This window comes from Polistes dominula, unplaced genomic scaffold (assembly GCF_049000335.1).
Source record: "Polistes dominula isolate Pdom_NZ unplaced genomic scaffold, Pdom_raw_medaka contig_28, whole genome shotgun sequence".
NCBI classification, from domain to species: domain Eukaryota; kingdom Metazoa; phylum Arthropoda; class Insecta; order Hymenoptera; family Vespidae; genus Polistes; species Polistes dominula.
The window spans coordinates 3527916-3548433 of record NW_028300879.1 but is presented as its reverse complement, the minus strand read 5'-3'; the positions used below and the strand labels follow the sequence as shown (position 1 = coordinate 3548433).

At 33.1% G+C, this 20518-nt stretch overlaps 1 protein-coding gene and 1 long non-coding RNA gene across 2 annotated transcripts; one reads left to right on the top strand and one right to left on the bottom strand.

The window, feature by feature from the left end:
- Nucleotides 1–721: 721 nt before the first annotated feature.
- On the bottom strand, nucleotides 722–10739 carry LOC149033635 (uncharacterized). Its single transcript, XR_016176660.1, has 3 exons — nucleotides 9854–10739; nucleotides 2191–2335; nucleotides 722–1044 (listed from the first exon to the last, which is right to left on the bottom strand). It is a non-coding gene; the product is annotated as an uncharacterized LOC149033635 (long non-coding RNA).
- Nucleotides 10740–11194: 455 nt separating this feature from the next.
- LOC107070437 (uncharacterized) lies at nucleotides 11195–16988 on the top strand. Its single transcript, XM_015328648.2, has 2 exons — nucleotides 11195–13300; nucleotides 14769–16988. Exon 2 carries the CDS (start codon nucleotides 14913–14915, stop codon nucleotides 15360–15362), a length of 450 nt encoding a protein of 149 aa, XP_015184134.1. The 5' UTR covers nucleotides 11195–13300; nucleotides 14769–14912; the 3' UTR covers nucleotides 15363–16988.
- The last annotated feature ends 3530 nt before the right edge of the window (nucleotides 16989–20518 follow it).

The window sequence follows — 20518 nt, the reverse complement described above, 5'->3', positions numbered from 1 at the left end:
TAGCTTAGTGGGGATACCTCTCCGTACCTCAGGGACGCGATTAACGACGCAAGGTGCCCCGGGTTTTTCCTTTCTCTCCTCGTTTACACTACCTATCTTCTTTCCCCTTCGTTTTTATCAGTACAAACATCTTTTTTCTCTCTTTTTCTTCTCTTTTTCTCTCTTTTTCTTTATTTATATCTGCTTTTCTTTTCTTTCTTCTTCATCCAAATGAGATCTTTTTTTTTTTCTATTAATTAATGTATACACGCTTTTACCATTCTCGTTGAATCGATCGCGGAAGGCATGATAAACCGATTTTGCTGTTCTATAAAAATGATATTTTTATTTATTAATTTCTTTTTTTTTTATATAGGCCCGTATACTTTTTTTTCTCTCTTTTTTTTTTTTAAAGCTTAATAAAGTTAAACGCACACACACACACGAGTGAGATGCGTCTTCTATCTTTTGCCGGGCGGTTTTGAACTTATTCGATTAAGTGGATCGATGACAGAGAGTGCGCTCGAGCGCGTGACTTTTCTTGCCAATACACACATTCGTGCGCGTTTCGTTCTTGGCGATCGTACGTTAACGCTTTCGTCCAAGAGAATGGGGGGAAAACAAGAAATGCAATAACTTTTGAAATCGTGTACTTTCTCCTATGCATTCACTTCGTCAACTTATATATATATATATATATATATATATATATATATATATATATATATATATATATTATATATTTATATTTCCTCGATTATTTTTAGAAAAAAGAGCTTTTATTTCGAGGTCTCATGTAATATATAAAAACATGACGTCGTTTATAAGAGAGTATACTTCTCAACGACGAACAAAGTAATCATCAAGTAACAGGAGAAGAAGCAGCACGAGACGCCTACATCCAATAGCTCGCTCGGTCGTTCGTTCGATCATCGTCCTCAGTTTGGTGTCTCATGACGAAAGCTGCTTCTTGACTAGGGATCCTCCCCTCCTCCTCCACCTCACCTTTAAAATTCTCTTCGAAGATTCCCACGGATGCTCTCGGGACGACTACATCCCTGAGACCTTATGAGAAAGATATATAGAAAGAGAGAGAGAAAGAGAAAGAGGGCTGGAGAGGGAGAAGATGTTGAGGAGGAAAACGAACAGAAGAGAAGAGAAGAGAAGAGAAGGGAGTTAATATTAGAGAGGAGAGCGGATAGGAAGGAAGATAGGGGCGACCCTAAAGCGAGGGAGTGCTGATGCGAAGCCGCGAGCACACGAAGGGACCTTCGAATAAAAAAGCGTTAGGACCTACGGTGAGAAAGAAAAAGATAGGCTAGCAAGAGAACGAAGAGAAGGGAGATCCCTTCTTCCTCGGGAGAGAGAAGGCCGCGCCCACGCGGTTCTCTCGACGATCGTGTGCTGACTCCCCGACTGACACAGCCCTGAGCGACTAAGTAAACACTTCGAAGTCCTGCTATCCAACACACAACCCGTAATACGTATATGCGTGTATATACCTACATATACATATATATATATACATATATAACACATAAGTATTACATTTGTTCGTATGCCTCATATTTTCTACAAGGCTGAATATCCGCAAAGCGTAAACGCGTGCTTTACGTCGAACGGTGTTACGCATTTCCTTTTTAAAAAAGAAATAACAAAGTCGGAAGGAAGTGAAAAAGAAAAAGAGAAAGAAAGAGAGAGAGAGAGAGAGAGAGGGAGAAGAACACAGTGGAAGAAAAACGAAGGAAGAAGGAGTTCGCGTAAAATGGTAACGAGATAGGAACGCGCTACGTTTTTCATGTTACGAACCGAGGACGGTCGGTTCAGCAGCGCGTGCGTACTCGCTACTTCGAAATTCCAGCGAGCTGGGCTTCAGACCTGCTAGAGGGCTAGAGAACCCAAGAGAGATAGAGAGAGACAAGACTGAAGGGGAATTCCAGATCGACAAGACCCTCGTTCTGGTGGCTTTCTGGACATTACCTACTTCTCTTCCTCCGTTTTCCATCCTCGAAAACGAAAGAGGATTTTTTTTCAACAAGCTCTCTCCTATATACTTTATTTTTACTGGTCGATGTCGTTTTAACGACGTATCGAATTTCCACGTTCTTCATTTTAAGGTCTCCCTCTCTCTCTCTCTATCTTTCCTCTTATATATTCCTCCCTCTCTATCTTTCGAAGAAAAAGTGGTAACCCCTAACGATTGTTACGTACCTGACAATTGTCAAGCGGATCACACGATGCTTACACAATACCAAGTTACGTTGCTACCCTCACTTGCTAAGTGATTCTTCTTCTTGCGCATCCATAGTCGTTACGCGAAAGATATAGATAAATAGATAGATAGATAAAGATCGTGCTAAGAAAGATAAAAAGAGATAGAACGAATTTTTAAATCGGAATTCGTACGAGGTCGTCGATGAAAAAGACGTTCTAATGAGTGACTACTACGACGACGACGACGACGACGACGACGATTACGACGATATTCGAAACGAGTGGTAGTCAACAAAAAAATATATATGTATATGTAAAAAGAAAAAGAGAATGGATCATCTTTCTTCTCTTTTCCCTCGTAGTTCCGACCTGATAGGACACGAACATTTTTGAATTTGACACATCTCTCTCGAATATGACGGCGAGTAGCATAAGTCAACGCGTGGCAACGTCGCGACACAGCTGTCATATGCGTCATGCGTCGAGTATCGGAGCGTACACACGAGAGGCCATTCCATGCGATCGTCATCAAACATTGGAATTGGTGTTTGCCAGAATCATGTTGATCTGTACATGGTTCTATCGAATAAATAAGAATAAAGTATATCTATATATGTGTGTGTGTGTGTGTGTGTGTGTGTGTGTATGCATACATGCGATGAGATATCGATGAGGATGATAATAAAACCTATAAAGTGTTATCAAGAAACGGGAATCGTCGATTACTCTCCTTATGAAAATAAACAAATTAGAAATGACACATAATTATAAGATGATAATTTAAAAGCAGCAGCATCTTCTTAACTTTCTTGTTCCTTCCCTCCTGTTCCGAAAATCTCTCGACGAGAAAGTAAAGCTTTGGTGCACACACGAAATGAACACATTTTACGTAACGCACACAACGACGTTGTGTGGTGGTAGGTACTCGATCGGAACGAGTTCTCCTCCTCTTCCCTTCCTCTTCTCTTTCTCTCCCCGGGCCGGCCGCTTTATGCGTGGTCCACCGCGACGGCGATCCCCGATCGATAAGAAAGATTTAAAAAAAGCATCGAGTCACGAATCGATCGGTTTTGTGAACCATTCATTCGATCGGCTAGCTACGAGAATTTCCTTTTAAATTGCCTGCCTGGCTTCCTTTACCCTTTTTCGTTCTGGGAATGCACGCGACGAGTCGAAAATATTATTTCGACGATCTGTATGTACGTGTGTATATATGTATGTGTGTATTTGCGAAGGGAGAGATAGGAGGGAAAAAAGGTATTAAAAAAAAAAAAGTAAAAAATGACAGAAAAAGAGGGATAGGGTTGGGTTGCTGCTATCAGCTATGCACCCTTATCAATTGGAAAATTGGTGCGTGTAAGGAGGGGCAGTGAAGAGAGTATGAGAGTAAAAGAGAAGAGAAGAGAGAAGGTGAGAGAAAAAAGAGAAAGAGAGAGAAAGAGGACAGGAGGGAGGAAGAGTGGGAGATTATGTTTACGCGCTCGACAGGGCCGTATTCACGGATTGGGTAGCGTTAGAGGGATCCAACTAGCGAGGAAGGGGTTTTCGGTCTCAGCGAGGTTTCCTTCGTCGTTTGAAAATGTGTCGTCGACCCGCATCATCTATGCACCCTTATGAATCGAAAAATGCCTCGCTCAGTTCCTCCTATGAGGGAAGAGAGGATACGACGTCGATGACGACAGGCAAAAGGGGCTGCTGCTGTTGCTGCTGGTGCTGCTAGTGGTACAAAAGTCAGGGGCGTATCCGTGAACGTGAGGGAGAACGAACGATAAGGTGGAAAGCAACGAGAAAGCTGATGGCGCATGCGTCGTTCCTCTTCGTTGTGGGCGTCGAGTATGTACCGGAGAGAGTACGAAAGAGTAAAAAAGAGAGAGAGAGCAAGAGGAAAAGGGAGAGGAAGGGATGGGAGGAGTTGAAAGGAGGAAGGGAGGGAGGGAGGGTGAGTGGAAGAGAAAGAGAGAGATAGGCGTTGTGACTCTGACGCCAGGACGCGCTCATATTCTCGGCCACGTTCGTTCGTCGTTTCCCGCCTGCCACTCCGAAAATTCTACTTTCCTTTCTATTCCTTTTCATATATATTTGTTTTTTGCTTTTTTTTTTTTTTGGGTGGGATATTTTTTACTTTCTTTTTTCTTCTTTGTTTGTTTTCCTTCCCTTTTCATTCCCGATGCCTCATCAACACGGAACTCGTACGTGGTGAGGAGGTTTATCGCGTGATTTCAGTCCACTCGAAAAATCCGAGATTCACAGTTCCTCCCCCCCCCCACACCTCTTCCTCCTCCACCTCACGTCCTTTTCTTGCGACATTAACAAAACGAAACCGATAGACGAAAAGAACGCTGGGTATGACACCTTATCGCCGTGCCTCGACTATCGAAAAATATTATCATTTTTTTTGGATTCGTGCGATTATTCTTAACGTTCTACATGTTTTTTTTTTTTCTTTATCTCTTTGATATCGTTACGTTGTCATGTATTTTCTTTTTTCTTTACAACGCGATGATGTTTAATGTTGAAAATACGACTCTTGACTTCTTCCATACGTTCTATGTATGTGTGTTGTGTGTATAGATAAAAGTAAGTAAGTAAATAAAAATACATACAACTACGATAGCTCGATATCGACGTAGAGATCTTAAGTCCGGTGTTAAATTATTGCATCACTAGCCGAGGGACGAGCTCTCTATGTATATACATGTTTACGCAATTTCATCAGGTAGAGAACCCACCGGTAACTTCTTTGTTGCGAGCCCATGCTTTTGTGTACAGATAAATACATGCATACTTGCACATATACTTAATATACATAAACTAAACAACTCATTATGTATAGGAAGCTTTCTTACTGAAACACACTTTGCGTAAAACGTATCTTTTCTTGTTTTTTTTTGTTCTATATAAAAGAACGAAAAAAATAAAAAAGAAATATATTCTCGAAACAAACCGGATACAATTTCTCATCGGGAACAATCTCGATTGATTATTTTTTACCTGTCTATCGTTTCTTTACGTTAATTATCAACTTATTATACGACTATGTTGAATGTACGTTTCGATTAATCGTTACGACACGTAACGTCGTCCAAACTCGAAAATACTTTTTACGAAAGTAACTAATAACAAGGGGAATACGACAAATGTTGCAACTTTTGGCTAACGTAAATGTTTGGTCTACAATGGGGCCCCACACGTAACTTTTCGATTGACATAGAACGAACAATATTTTACGTGATATTCGATCGATGGAAAATTTCACGAGAACGTTATAGAACGTGTTTACGCAGTATATATTCCTTAAACATATATATATATATATATATATATATATATATACACATATATGCATATATTTATGTACAGATAGGCATGTACATATAAATATATATAGATAACTCCCGTTATAACAGGATGGTCCATTTTCCATGAAACTTTTCGACGGCACACGGAAGCTTTTCGCGATATAATCCCTCGTAGCTAACTACGAGACACCAGAGGGAACGTGTAGCTTCGTAAGGGGAACTTCAAACCCGTAGCTTCAATTTATATCCATTTATGGTGAGCAAGAAAGTAGGTAGGAAAGATATATGACTAAACAGTCATGACACGCCGCGTGAGAGAGCCTAGAAACCCTCGAAGCAAACGTCACACTTTAAAGGACACGAGAGTATAATGTCGAGTGTTTGCATTTATTTATTTAAAAGAAATGCTTCTTTACATATATCTCGTATACATATGTACAATGTATATCTTTAACTGTGTTTCCTTTATCCTCTTCTTTTTATTATTCTTTTATTTCTTCGATCTCACGGAATCAAGAAGAAATAAAGTAGTCATCTTCTTCGATGATAAGAATAAAACTAATGTTCCCTTGTTTTTTTTTTAAACTTATTGATAGGTAAAATCGACAAATAAAATGATTGGACGTGAGAAATGTCGAATTCTAGCATAGTATCGCAAATTCTTTGTAATACACATGCACGACGTGCATGCAGGACTTCGACATTTTGTGCTGTGTCTATCGAAAAATTCTATGCATTCGTAAATGCACCTTGCTGCAAACATCGCATATATGTATATATATATATGTACTATTTCTTAGAGCATCTCGTAATCAGAAAATTTCATAATAGCGAACGCTTTTATTTTAAACGAATGTCAATGCGATCGATTGCAAAGAAAACTAAAAACACAAAATGTTTTTCTTCATTCCAAAATCATTCCCACGATATGTAATATATAAATTAGCATTTATTTTCATATATATATATATATATATTTGTATGTAGTCGATATAATATTTATTGTTAGTATAGTGATTTTCAATGTGTGTGTTACCGCACCTTGAAAGAACTGCGACTTCCTCGTGCGAAATGTTATACAATTTTCATAATGTTAATTCCATTTGCAATTCCTTATTTGTGCGAAGCTAAATTATCGGTAGTTATTGCGATAAATATCATGCTAAAATAAATGCCTAGAAGGAATTAAAGATGGTTGTGTACAGTTTTATTCTACGATTTAAAAAAATATGTGCGACGACCAATATAAGCGCATATATTCCATTAATTATAATTAATTAAATTGTGCGTTATAAAAATGTATTTTATTTATTTTTATTTAAACATAGCAAAATAATTATTGGCAGTGTTTCGCAAAGTGTAGTTGTTAAAATTTGACATAGTGCGTATTGGAAAATGTAGAATTCAATAATGGCGCAGAGAATAGAAACATTTTCTGAATCAATGACTTATATTAGTGTACAAAAGTGTTATAAAAAAAATAGATAAGTATAAAAATAAATAATAATTATTCTACATATTATATCTATTCTTAAATTCACATCAACTACTACTCGTCTAGTGTACCTATCGTTTTACCAAGCTTACAATGACAATCCCTCCTTAATTAAGTACTCGAATCAATTGAAGAAGAATCGATTTACATTTTCCCGTAATTCGTATCGTTAAAGGATATCTATTCCATTGGCGTGAACGTGCAATTATCGTCGAGAAGGGTGATAGAACCCAATCGTAAAATCGGATTTACCTAGGATCATTCGTCCCCGACGAACAACCCTACTTCTTGCATCAAACAAAGAGTATATATAATCTTTCAATGTTCTTCATACATTCGAATTAACGTGCTTTGTTTAACTTAAACAATAAGTCGATATGTGTGTGATAAAATATGTCGAAATTAAAAATCTACCTTGGTATTATTTAGAAATTTTTGCACGCATACAAACACACACACAAACACACTCATACACACGCAGAGAGTAGATATGAACACGTATATATATATATATATATATATACAAATGCATATAAAAGCCTCGTATCTCTTACTGAGTTCTCCCATAAGCAACGTGCATGAAACTACTAACCTAAGTGGAACTAGCGTGGTTTGCTTTACAACAGATATCCGGACTGATTCATATTCACTTTATCGCTTAATACAATCTTTAAAGTTTGCTCTTTTTTTTACGTATATATATATATATATATATATATATATATATATATATATATATATATAAGTATAATACTGAATATATATATATATATATAGTGTGAATTTTCCTAGCTATTCGATTTCGAAAATATTTCAAATATAACACATCAACGATATTATATTATTTCTTTTTAAAAATAAGATGAAAATAATTATTTAAATAATATATCTGTAAGTAATAAAGTCGACGTCATAGCACACAATAAAGATAAGCTTGCTATCGAATATCTACTATATCTAGTTTATTTACTAGATTTTTTACTAAATAGATTTCTACTCTATTTACTGGATTTTACTAGATACTTTACTACTACGTATAATCGATCTCAACACCGTTGCGAAAGCTAGGATCTTGACTTTAGTGTGAGAGCAGTCAAAGTAAGCTTGTGGAGAGAGAATACATTAGTTGAAGAAACTTTGATCTTGCCTCAATATTACGTATGTACATATGTAGTCAATTTCTACGGGTACCCTGATCTTTCAACTATATTATATTTCGATTACTAATATAACAAAAGAAAAATAATGAAAGAATAAAATAGAATAAGAAAAGATCTAATTGTTTGATTAAAATGATTTCTTCTTCGTTGGCAATAATATTATACAAGAACAAAATGTTGAAACCTATAAAAAAAAAAAGAAGAAGAAAGAAATGGTACATACCATATATGTGTAAGATAGAAAAAGAGAGAAAGAAAATTATAGCAGATGTACTATAGAAGGGTTTGTGCTTAGGAAAGAGAACTCCGTCCATTCGTGGTGTCTCGACTTCGATTCTCGTCGAGCAGAGCGTGAAGCGCGATAACCCGAGTCCGTGTAAAGTAAAAGAAGAAGATAGTTGAAGCAGAAAGAGAGAGAGAGAGAGAGAGAGAGAGAAGGATGAGGAGAATGGACGGAAGAAGGAGAACGGAAAAAGAAAAGAGGAGAAGAAACAAAAAGAGGTGGGACGAGGAGGAGGAGGAGGAGGAGGAGGTTCGAAAGCGCGATTTAAAGCCGAGGACACGTGCGTGCGTTTATACGTACGAACGCGATGTCGTATTTTCTACGATCGACGTACGAACGCGCGCACACGTATGCACGCATAGAAGAAGACAGAAAGAAAGACAAAGAGAGAGAGAGAGAGAAAGAGAGAATGGGAGAGAAGGAAGAGGGGGAGAAAAATAGTCGTATACGCGCGTGACATTGTGTTTATACGTACAGGAGTGAGAGAAAGAGAGAGAGAGAGAGAGGGAGTAAAGGAAGGAAAGAAAAAAGGAAGGAAGGAGGTTAGATGGTAAATGGTGGGGGATGTGTTAAGAGTGGGGAGAAGAAAAACAAGGAAGAATCGAAAGGTGCAGCACTCGCAGGTGCCGCACCGTCAAATGCACGGTGACATCCCTTCCGTGCATCCTTCTTCTCTCTCTCTCTCTTTTTATTGTTTCCCTTTCTCTCTTTCCTCTTCTTCGTTATATTATCTTTTCATCGATTCCTATTAGACTGAAAATGAAAGATGTGTTTGTTTGTTTTTTTTTTCTTTCTGAAACGATCTTTGTAGTCTTTCGTGAAAAAGAAAGGGAAAGAGAATAGACTGTCAGGTTTGATATTTTAAATCGAAAGAAAAGAAAAAAAATGAAGGAAGAAGGAGAGCGGACAAATGTTGCAAGGTACCAACGGCCATTAGGAGAAAGTTGCTTTCGCGTGGTTTTGCCAAAAAAAAAAGGAAAATAAAAAAAAAAAGACAAACAATGATTAACTACGCAATATAGGACGTATCATTTTGAATATAGGATAGAAACGATACGTTAATTCTTACGTACTAACTTATTTAATTACTTATATACTTACTTAATTTACTTACTTACTTAGGAGCAAGCGAGCGAGAGAATATGGGAGACGAGCCAGATAGAAGACGGATTAAAAGAGGGAAAACAAAGAGTACGTGTTGTGTGTTGTGTATGTATATACATATGTATTTATATATGCGTATGTATACGTGTGAAGAAAAAAAGAGAGAGAAAGAAAGAAACGGACAGCAGACAGACAGATAGACAGACAGAGACGGACAGACAGATAGATAGATAGATAATGTAGATAAATAGGTAGATAGATAAAAAAGAAGGAAAGAGAGCATGGCGCGTCGTAAATGTTGCTTTGGGATATCTCCTACCTTCTTTTTCACCGAGATAATCTGGTCTTTAGTAGAGGCGTCATAGCTGAATTTTCGCTTATTTAGCAAAAACAAAAACTACGATGACAACGACGACATCAATCACTATGATGAAGACGACGATTATGATGATGACAAAGACGAAGACGAAGACGAAGACGAAGGACGAAGACGGAGACGACGACGATGACGACGACGACGACGACGACGACGACAACGACAATGATGATGATGATGACGACGAAGACGAGGACGACGGCGACAACGACGACGACGATGGTCGGCGATGGCCGAACAGCTCGTGCAGCTCAGCCACTGGTTACACTGAGGTCGCTCCATGTCTCTCACTCGACCGGAGGAGGCACGACCTCGCGTCTCCGACCCCGCCCATCGTCGTGAAATGGTGCGATAGAAGCAAAACAGACACGGTGACGATGACAATGACGATGACGATGATTACGACAATAACGGCGACGGTAACGACGACAAACGACGACAAACGACGGACAACGAGCGACGACGACGACGACGACGACGACGATGACAACGACGTCAACGACAGCGACGATTTGATAATGATAATATTTTATATACCGACCGAGAAACAAAAAGACTCTTAAAAGAAAGTTCCGATTTTAAAGTCACCCCCCTTCCGATCGTCCTTATGTCCGTCGTCGTCAACGAATCTCTTTCTCGTTTCAGTACTCTCGTTCCCCCCTCCTAACGTCCTCGACACGACCACCTTTTATCGGACATTCTCCTCCATTTTCCCTTCTCTCTTTTTCTCACTCGCTCTTTCTCTCTTTCTCTCTTTCTATCTATCTATCTATCTATCTATCTATCTTTCTCTCTCTTGTTTTCATCCTTTTTCCTATCTTTGTTTATACTTCGTTTCTCTCTCGCTTGTAACGTCACCTATCGTACGTAATTCGTGCCTTTAGATGGCGCCACTTGACGAATTAGCTACGAACTTTCTTATTGACCGAGTAAAAATCAATTAAATGTTCGTGGATAAGGTAGGGATTTTACGATTTTTCTAATGTTTTTTTAATATGTTTTTAATTAAATCGATAACAAATATGTGTATATTGTATTTATTTTATGTATACGTTTATTATATATATGTAATATCATATAAGAGTATAATTTTTCGTTATAATATAAGAGAACTATCTATTATTAAAAATGATTCTTTTGTATTGAACTTATTTTCAAAATATTTTATTTTTACAAAAAAAAATATCAAAAAATTGTTTAGAACATCGATGATCAATATTAAATATACGTGTTGGTATTTCTAAGCCTTTAGCAATATGATTAATAATACTTGGAGAGTGAATCCAAGTGAATCTCATTAAAATAAGGAGAACAAAGGAGTTTCAATCAAGCTTTACAAATGGTAGCGCCTCTTCGAGTCATTCAGCCAATCAACGCGATCAGACATTTGGATCGTTAGAATAACACAAAGGAAACAACGAATGATTGAACGATTATCGTTATAATATAAAACTTTTGATTAATGTTTCGAATAAAAAAAATAAGGACAAATGATATAGGGACGTTTTTTTAATAAAAAATCTTAACAATAAATACATTTCTACTTCGTTTAATAAATGCGCATGTTCAGGAAATGGATGACTTGATTTCGATTGGTCGAAACGAGACAAATAATGGGCTGTAGCTAGAAGCATTTCATTGGTCCGTGCTAAAGCTTGTGACCATGATTTGTCGATGAGTTCAGGAGTGGGGGTTTACGGAAAGGTTTCGAGGTAGGTATCTTTTGGTAACTCTAGCAGTAAACAGTGTGAGGACTTGGTGACTACTAGAAAAGTTTTAGCTTAAAGCTGAAGCATTATTCTGTGATCAAGATAGAAAAAGAAACGTAGGCAAGCAAGTTTTGTTTTTAATTTCTAAGAAGAAAGAAGATCAGTGTGAGATTTTAGTGTGGTGTTTTGTCATCGTAAAAAAAATAACCAAAAATATTTATATATATATATATATATATATTTATTTATGTATATATATATATATATAAATAACTAAAAAAAAATTAAAAAAAAAAAAAAACAAAAAAAAAATTTAAAAAAAAAAAAGAAGAATACTTGACATACTTTTTTTTTCGGACGTATTTAAACCTTTGGGACGGACGCGTACCAGCGGACGATTACGAGAAACATCGTCTGTCATCGTCGTTGTTAACGTCGCTGTCTTCGTCATATAAAATCCCTTTAAAAGGTTAAAAAGGTGAAGAAAAGCGATCGACGTACGTGATTAACCGCTAGGCAACGATTTTGTCCCACATTTATATCTCATCGTGATATCTTTCGAGAGATACGCGAATAATTTTGTCGTTGAGGAGTAGAAGGAAAAAGTTGAAGTGGAAGTGGAAGTGGAAGTGGAGAAGAAGAAGAAGAAGAAGAAGAAGAAAAGGAGAAAAAAACCTGTCAATTTTGACGAATAAAGTGCATTTGAGATAATAAAAAAAAAAGTAGTAACATTATCAACTAGGATTACTAAAATCTCGTTGTCGGTTTTGTTTGGAAGGTTTGCAGAATTGCTGGGACGTGTCTGTCTGTCTGTCTGTCTGTCTGTTTGTCTGTCTCTGCTATCTACCCACCTACGTGTGTGTGTGGTTGCGCGAAAACAAACAAGTCGCGTCGCCATCTTGCGCTTCTCCAGCTGCGATTCGTGGAAGTGGAAGTTAAGTGGGAGAGAAATATAGGCGGAGAGTGGAGAGAAAGAATCGGTGAAGAGAAAAGTTGTAGCAAGAGAGATAGAAGAAAGAAAATAAATAAATATTCGCTCGTGTGTTATTTTGTTTTGGTTGTTTCGTTGAGAGAAGAGGAGGAGGAGGTGGTAAAGGAGAGGAAGAAATCGAAAAGTTTTAGTGATTGAAAAGGTGACCGACGGTCACCGAATGTGGCCAAATTCACAAAGAACGCGAAAAGGGAGGACCGCAAAAGAACTCGAAACAACCAGGCCGAGGTAGCATCAAGTTAAAAGGAAACTTCCCAGGGTGCCCTACTACAAGCATCACCAACTACCGCACACTACTCTATTATTACTACTACTATTACTACTACTACTACTACTACTATAATAATAATAATATTAATAATAATAATAATAATAATACTGTACTACGCTAGTATATTAGACATCTCTACTATACGTACTAGTTCTCCACCACACATCGTCACGTTTGTTACGCCGCGCGTTTCCCCCAACCGATACTCCTTACTTCTCTTGCCCTGGATACAAAGTTATTGCGCAGTTAGAAAAATCACTCTGGACACAGACACACACGTTATAGAAGAAGAGGAAGAGAGAAGAAATACGCCTAGATAGTTCGACTGTCGCCTGCCTGCCTGTTTGCCTGCCTGCTTGCTTGTTTGCCTGCTTGCTTTCACCACAGGAAGAGAAGCGACCCGCGATAAACTACAAACGGTAAGTTATAATATATGTTATTTTATTATCATAAGCCCCTTTTTTTTTCTCTTTTCATTTTTTTTTTATTATTTGATTTACTTTCTATGAAAGAAATAATAAGTCACGTTTTCTTCTTTCTTTTTCTTTTTTTCTAGTTCCTTTTAAAGTCTTTTTCTTAGCGTGATTTCATTGTCATATCTTTTGTTTCTTTGAAGTTATATTTTATATGAGTGATGCACAATCTATTCGGCCTTGTGTATTGCATGCATTAATGACTTTATAGTATCAATGAACTCGGAAAAATGTTATCGCTATGTTTTGATTTTAATTTGTTTGTTTATTTTTCTTGTTCCATTTAAAAGATTCGCGGAATCATTTTTCAAGTAAATTGATTTTAAATAGAACTTGAAATATCTGCGTTGTCAACTAGATTGAAAAAAAGTCATTTCAAGAAAAAAAAAGAAAAAAGAAAAAAAAAACGTGTTTAAAGTTTTGAAACAACTTTGGATTTGCATAATTTTTTCCGTTCATTTTTCTCAATGTGCTTCGGGCACATTATACAAGTTGTGCTGTAACTCTTAAAATAATTCGAATTTTGAAAAATCCGATTAAGGGCATATTTTTGAAGATGTAAACTTTGAAAATATGCTTTTAAAAAAAATTGATTTTTTTTTTAAATTTCAATATCAGAATATGTCCTTAAATTTAGATTTGATCTTTTAAAATTAAAAGGTTGTGTGCATCATTGCTTTATATAATTATATATAATATATAATATTATATATATTTATATAATAATATATAATTTCTTTATAAACAAACTACCCCTTTTTTTTATTCCGTTAAAATTTTAATAGAATTTAACACTATTTCTATCAAGCGATGTCCCCCCCCCTCCAACATTTCAAATTATTTTCTAAATTTAATTATTTATTTATAATTAAATATTTTCATTTTTTTATACAATAATTGTTGAATTAATTAAGTGATATAATTTAGATAAAAAGACACATTATTGGTTGAAATACCAAAGTTGTATACAAAATCGCTATAAAGAAATAGTGTTAATTCAAACGCGTTAAATATTGGGTTGGCAACAAAGTAATTTCGTTAGTAAGTAAATATATATTACATATATATATAATATATTATATTATAAAATAATATAAGTATTTAAATATATATATATATATTATTATATTATATTATAAAATAATATAAGTATTTAAATATATATATATATTATTATATTATATTATAAAATAATCTAATTATTTAAATATATATATATATATATATTTTATAATTATTTATTTATACATTATTATATATAATATTATTGGATTGGCAAGAAAGTAATATTTCACACTAAAAAACCGAAATTACTTTCTTGCCAACCCAATAAAAAAGAAAAAAAAATTTATGTATATTTCTATAAAATTATTTGCAAACAAATATTTTAGAACTTTAATAATTCGTTTCTTAGACGGGTCGAGAGAGAAATAGTAAAGAAAGAAAGAGAGAGTGTTAGAGGTAGAAGAAGAAGAAGAAGAAGAAGAAGAAGAAGAAGAAGAAATAGGAATAGAATTTACATCATCTTGTCTGGTCACAACGTGTATTATCCAAAACCATGACGAATTCAGGAGTAAAATTGAACAACAAATTCGAACGTCAGGGTTCCCCTAACTCGGGTGGAAAGAAGTATCATCGTTCAAATTCAATGAAATCACCGCCGTTCAATCATAACACTACTGGTGGTCGTTCTGGTAATAAAAATGGTACGAACAACAATAGCACTGGTAGACTTAGTTGCAGTCCAACATGTACTGGAAAAAGTTCAAGAAATTCTCCGTCAAAAAGTGATAGTAGTGGCAGTCAAAGGGGTAGCCCTACCAACAGCTTTTACGCTGGTGCCAAGTTTTCGGAAACCCCATCACCGACCAGTCTTCCTAAACCACCCGATCGTTGGACCATTGGACCATCAAATAACACTCTTATGAGTAGTTGTCAGGAATCCGAAAGGCGACTTCAATCAGAATCGTCAAATCATCTAAAGATGATACTAAACGTCAAAGCCTGATATCCAAAGATCCACGGACCGCCGGAAACGGTCGTCGGTTGTCGCGGCTCCCAAAGGGAGAGGCAGCTACGATATCATCATCATCATCATCATCATCATCATCATCATCATGATCATCAGAATCATCCACATCGTCGTCATCATCATTATCATCATCATCATTATTATTATCATCAGCATCATCACCATCATTGTCATCGACGCCATTACTATAATCATCGTTATCATCGTTATCATCATCTTCATCATCATCATCGTCCTTCCTCATCATCGGGCTATGGACAATACGTTCGTGCGTACGGCCTCGAGCTGGTCGTTTAAAGAAACCGTGAGTAAGAAATAATAGACGAGACGATTTATTATTATTAACAATTCTAAGCATCCCGGTGTATGTATATGTGTAATATGTATATTATCACGAATCGTAAAGATACATATATATATATATATATACCAATCAGATATATATATATATAAATATGTATATGAATATCTCTATATGATGTACTAATAGTACACGTGCACGCGAACGATTATTCGCTAATTTTCATCTATAAGATGAGATTATAAAAAAGGTTTCAATGAAAATGCTGAAAAGTATTGAGAAAGGAAAGAAGAAAGAAAGAGCATTTATCAAGAGAAAGGGAGAAACGGACAAATTTTAAGCATAATATAAAATATATATATATATGTATAAATAGGTATATATATATATATATAAAACTCTTTCTTTCTTACTTTCTTTCTCTTTTTAAGACGAGAAAAGAGAAAATTTATCTCTCGTTGATGGGTAATATGTGTGTGCGGGCCATTCGTTTGTTCTCTCCTCTCTTTACTTATGAGGGTGATTAGATTTTACATATATACATATATATATATATATATATAGATACACACACTGACATTCACACTCACACATTTCTCTACATAAAAATACGCATGCATGAATACGTGTATGTGTATGTGTATATATATGTATATGTATAAATAATATACGGACTAATTAGAAATATATTTCTTCTAACGATAAATTGATGAAGTAAACATTCAGATGAATTTAATGTTTTCCTCAACGCGATGAAAAAATATTAACGAAATTTCATTTTTTTCTTTTTTTGGGTTCTCTTTTTGTCGCGAAACAAAAGAGGGATGATGATGATTTATTAGCAACGTTTAACGATGCTAATTATTATTATTATTATTGTTATTATTATATTATTATTATTATTATTAAAATACGCCGTCTGTGTTAAGATATAGACTTATTATTGTATTTTAGATTAAACTTCGCGTATATATATGATTAACTCGATGATAACGAGATTATAAAAAAAAAAACTCGTACCTAAAGGACATACGTATTATATATACAAAGAAAGATACACTACACTACACACACACACACACACACACATACGTTCTATATAATAATTATAATTATTAACATTTATGCATAATGAACGTTCAATGATTTTTCTTCGTGCATACCGATCAATGGACGGTTGTAATGATTAAAATTTTGAAGAAGGGAAGTAGAAAAAAAGGAAAAATTGTGGACAGAGGATGATATATGGATACTACTACTATTTTAAAACTTTTATGTATATATATATATATATATATATATATATATATAAACGAGAAACAAGTACGAGTTTAAAAACGGGTTAAACTGCACTCTTTGCTTTTCTGTATTCTATAAATATATATATATATATATATATATATATATATATATATATATATATATATATATACATATACGTTTATATATATATATATATTTTTTTTTTTGGTTTTGTTTTAATCATAGTTTTCGAATTTCTAATTATCCAAAAGATCGAAATTTTTACGGTTATTATTTATTTTTGTTCGTTTTTTTTTTCAAAAATTAATACCTATAAAAATAATTGCAAATTTTGGTCGTTCATTTTCTTTTTTTTTCTTTCTATCGTTCGCAATTATTACACACAATATACACATACGCGCGTGTACATACATATATACACAACGGTTTCAAAAATTTTCGAATCAAAGAATAATGGGACAGACAAAATTGTTTCTAATTCCTTTTTTTCTTTTTTTTTTCTTTTTTCTTTTTTCTTTTTTCTTTTAATTGTCTCACATATAATTAATTTTATTTCTAGGAGAAAGTTATATCCACGAAAGTGTGTTTACGATTCCATTTAAACAATCTAATCTTTTGAAGTTTTTTTTTTTTATTTTTTTATTTTTTTTTTTTATTTATTGCGATAACTAATCGCTTTATGTCGTCAAAAACAAATACATATATATGATGATTGGTTTAAAACAAATAATTTATACTATATTCGTGGATGATGTTTCTTCTCTTTGTTTATTATTATTTGTCTAACTGATACACGTATACGTAAGAATATATATATATATTTAACGTATATGTTTGTCCATTGTTTTAATCAAAGATAAAAGATAATAATTATGTTTTTTTTCCTTTTTTTTCTGTCTATTTTCTTTTTCTTTTTTTTTTCATTTACGTTTTTCACAAAGAGATACATAGAATTTTTATTTTATTTTTGAACTTTGATAGGTCAAATTATATCGCGACAAAAATAACGCGAATAAGGATTTCATCATTAAGTTTTCTAAAATTATAACGGAGGTGTGGGGGGGGGTGACGGGTTTAGTGAGATTAGGATTAGAAATGTGTCAAGATATTATGAATTTTTAATGTGGGATTTGGATAATATTGAAAACAAAATAAATTAAAGAAAATACGTCATTACGTTAAAAACGTTTGACATTGATTAGAAAGCTTTCAAATATTCAATCAATTTATGCATCTTTTTTTTCTTTTTTTTTTTTATTGTCAATTCACAAATTAAACAACACACATAATTAGATTTTTAAATTAAATGTAAAAAAAAAAAAAAAAAAATAACTTCTTCATTTATACATTTGGTCACGATAAAAAAAAAAAAAAAAAAAGAAAATGGAGAGATTATGGGATTATATATATATATATTTTTTTTTTTGTAATTTTACTTTCTCTCCTGTATTTTTGTTTTATTTTCAATAACGCAAAGGCTGATATAAATATATCTATATCGGTAGTAATTTAAAATTCATTATTTGATTATATTAATTTGTTTCTCGAAATAAATAGGAAAGAATTTTGATGAAATAACGATTGTGATTATTCTATTTTATTAGAATATTTAGAATAAATATATTCTAAATGAGATATTTATTTAATATAATTAAATACATAAATAAATAATTAATTAATTAATTAGATATTATATATATATTTAATATTAATTAAGAGCCTAATTAAAAATACATTTTTTCATATTTTATCGCTTTAGAGAGATGCACACGCGCATACACAAAGTACATACACATATATACACATATATACACATATATACACATATTTACACACATAATTGCCTGACGATAAAACGACATATTTTTTAACGAAATTATATTCACATAAAAAACCCATTATATATATATATATATATATATATTAACGTTAATATGATTTCAGATTTAATTCTTCTTCCTAAAAATTGATTTCTTTTTTTTTTTTTTTCTTTTAATTTGATTGCTGTTCGTTTATTTCTTTCTTTCTTTCTTTTTTTTTTTTTGTCTCACTTTGTTATATACACAATTTTGTTTTTATTTTATATCATATATATATATATATATAGTATAAGAGCAAAATGAAAAAAAATTTATTTTCATTTCTTTTTTTTCTTTAGATAAAAAAAAGAAAAAAGATAATTATATTATGATCTCAATTTATTGGAACAGGTGGTTACAAACAAAAATATTTCTAATATATCTAAAATAGGTTTCAATAAATTTTCGTAATCATTTTTTTTTCTTTCTTAAGTGCATTATTATATTTGGGTTTAAAAAAAAATAATCAAATTTATTATTTTAAGTTTAAAAGACGCGTTCTTGTTTTTTTTTTATCTTTTCTTTTCTTTTCACTTATGACGCTTGCAATATGTCTGCAATTTAAAAACAGCAGCAGCAGGGGTATGATTGAATACATATTTCTTCTTTTTCTTGATTTTCTTTTTACGATGTATATTTTTCTTTCTATTTCTAACTTCTAATATATATATATATATTAGACTTAGGGTGTGCTGCCAAATAATGAATTATATATATAGTCTCTAAGAACCTATTGTGAAAGAATGATATAGGATTGTTTCTAATGTCTTCTTTAAATGTTTGCAACAAAGTTGAATGAATTATTATTGAATGAATTTAAATGAATGATTCATTGAAATAGTATGAATGTGAAAAAAAAAACGATTAAAAGAATAGAAGAAGGGGGGAGGGTGGGAGGGAGGGAGGGAGGGAAGGATATTTAAAAGCTCATCACAAAACGTGCAATTTCGATGATTCCATTAACTTTGTTCCTTAACTTAATAATTATAGATAAGTTGTTTTTTTAAATAATAGTATCTATAGTATTTTATTATCACGCATCAAAAAAGAGAAGTGGTATGATTGAAAATATTTATGTATATATATATATTTTCTTTCTTTTTTTCTTTTTTGAGTTTCGTTAATTTGCATATATATATTTTCTTAAATTTCTTTTTTCTTTTTTCTTTTTTGGGTTTTGTTAATTTGCATATATATATATATTTTCTTAAATTTCTTTTTTCTTTTTTGGGTTTTGTTAATTTGCATATATATATATATTTTCTTAAATTTCTTTTTTTCTTTTTTGGGTTTTGTTAATTTGCATATATATATATATATTTTCTTAAATTTCTTTTTTCTTTTTTCGGTTTTGTTAATTTGCATATATATATTTTCTTTCCTTTTTTTTTGTTGTTGCTTTATTTTTTTTTTAAATTTGTACTAGTCTTCTTATTATTTTTCATCGATAATAATTTAATATAATTTAGTGTCGTAATTTTTTTATTCTTCTATTTTCTTCTTCTTTCTCGGTTTAGTGTGTTTAACTTGTATAATATAATACACATATATACCACAAAATATATATTGTACATATGTATATGTACGGTGTATGCATATATATAATATATGATTGGTGATTTGCAACGGACTCTCGAAAGGAAAGAAAAATAAAAGTGAGCATGTGAGAAGTTTCGAATGCACTTAGTTCAGAGAAAGTGCACCGGACT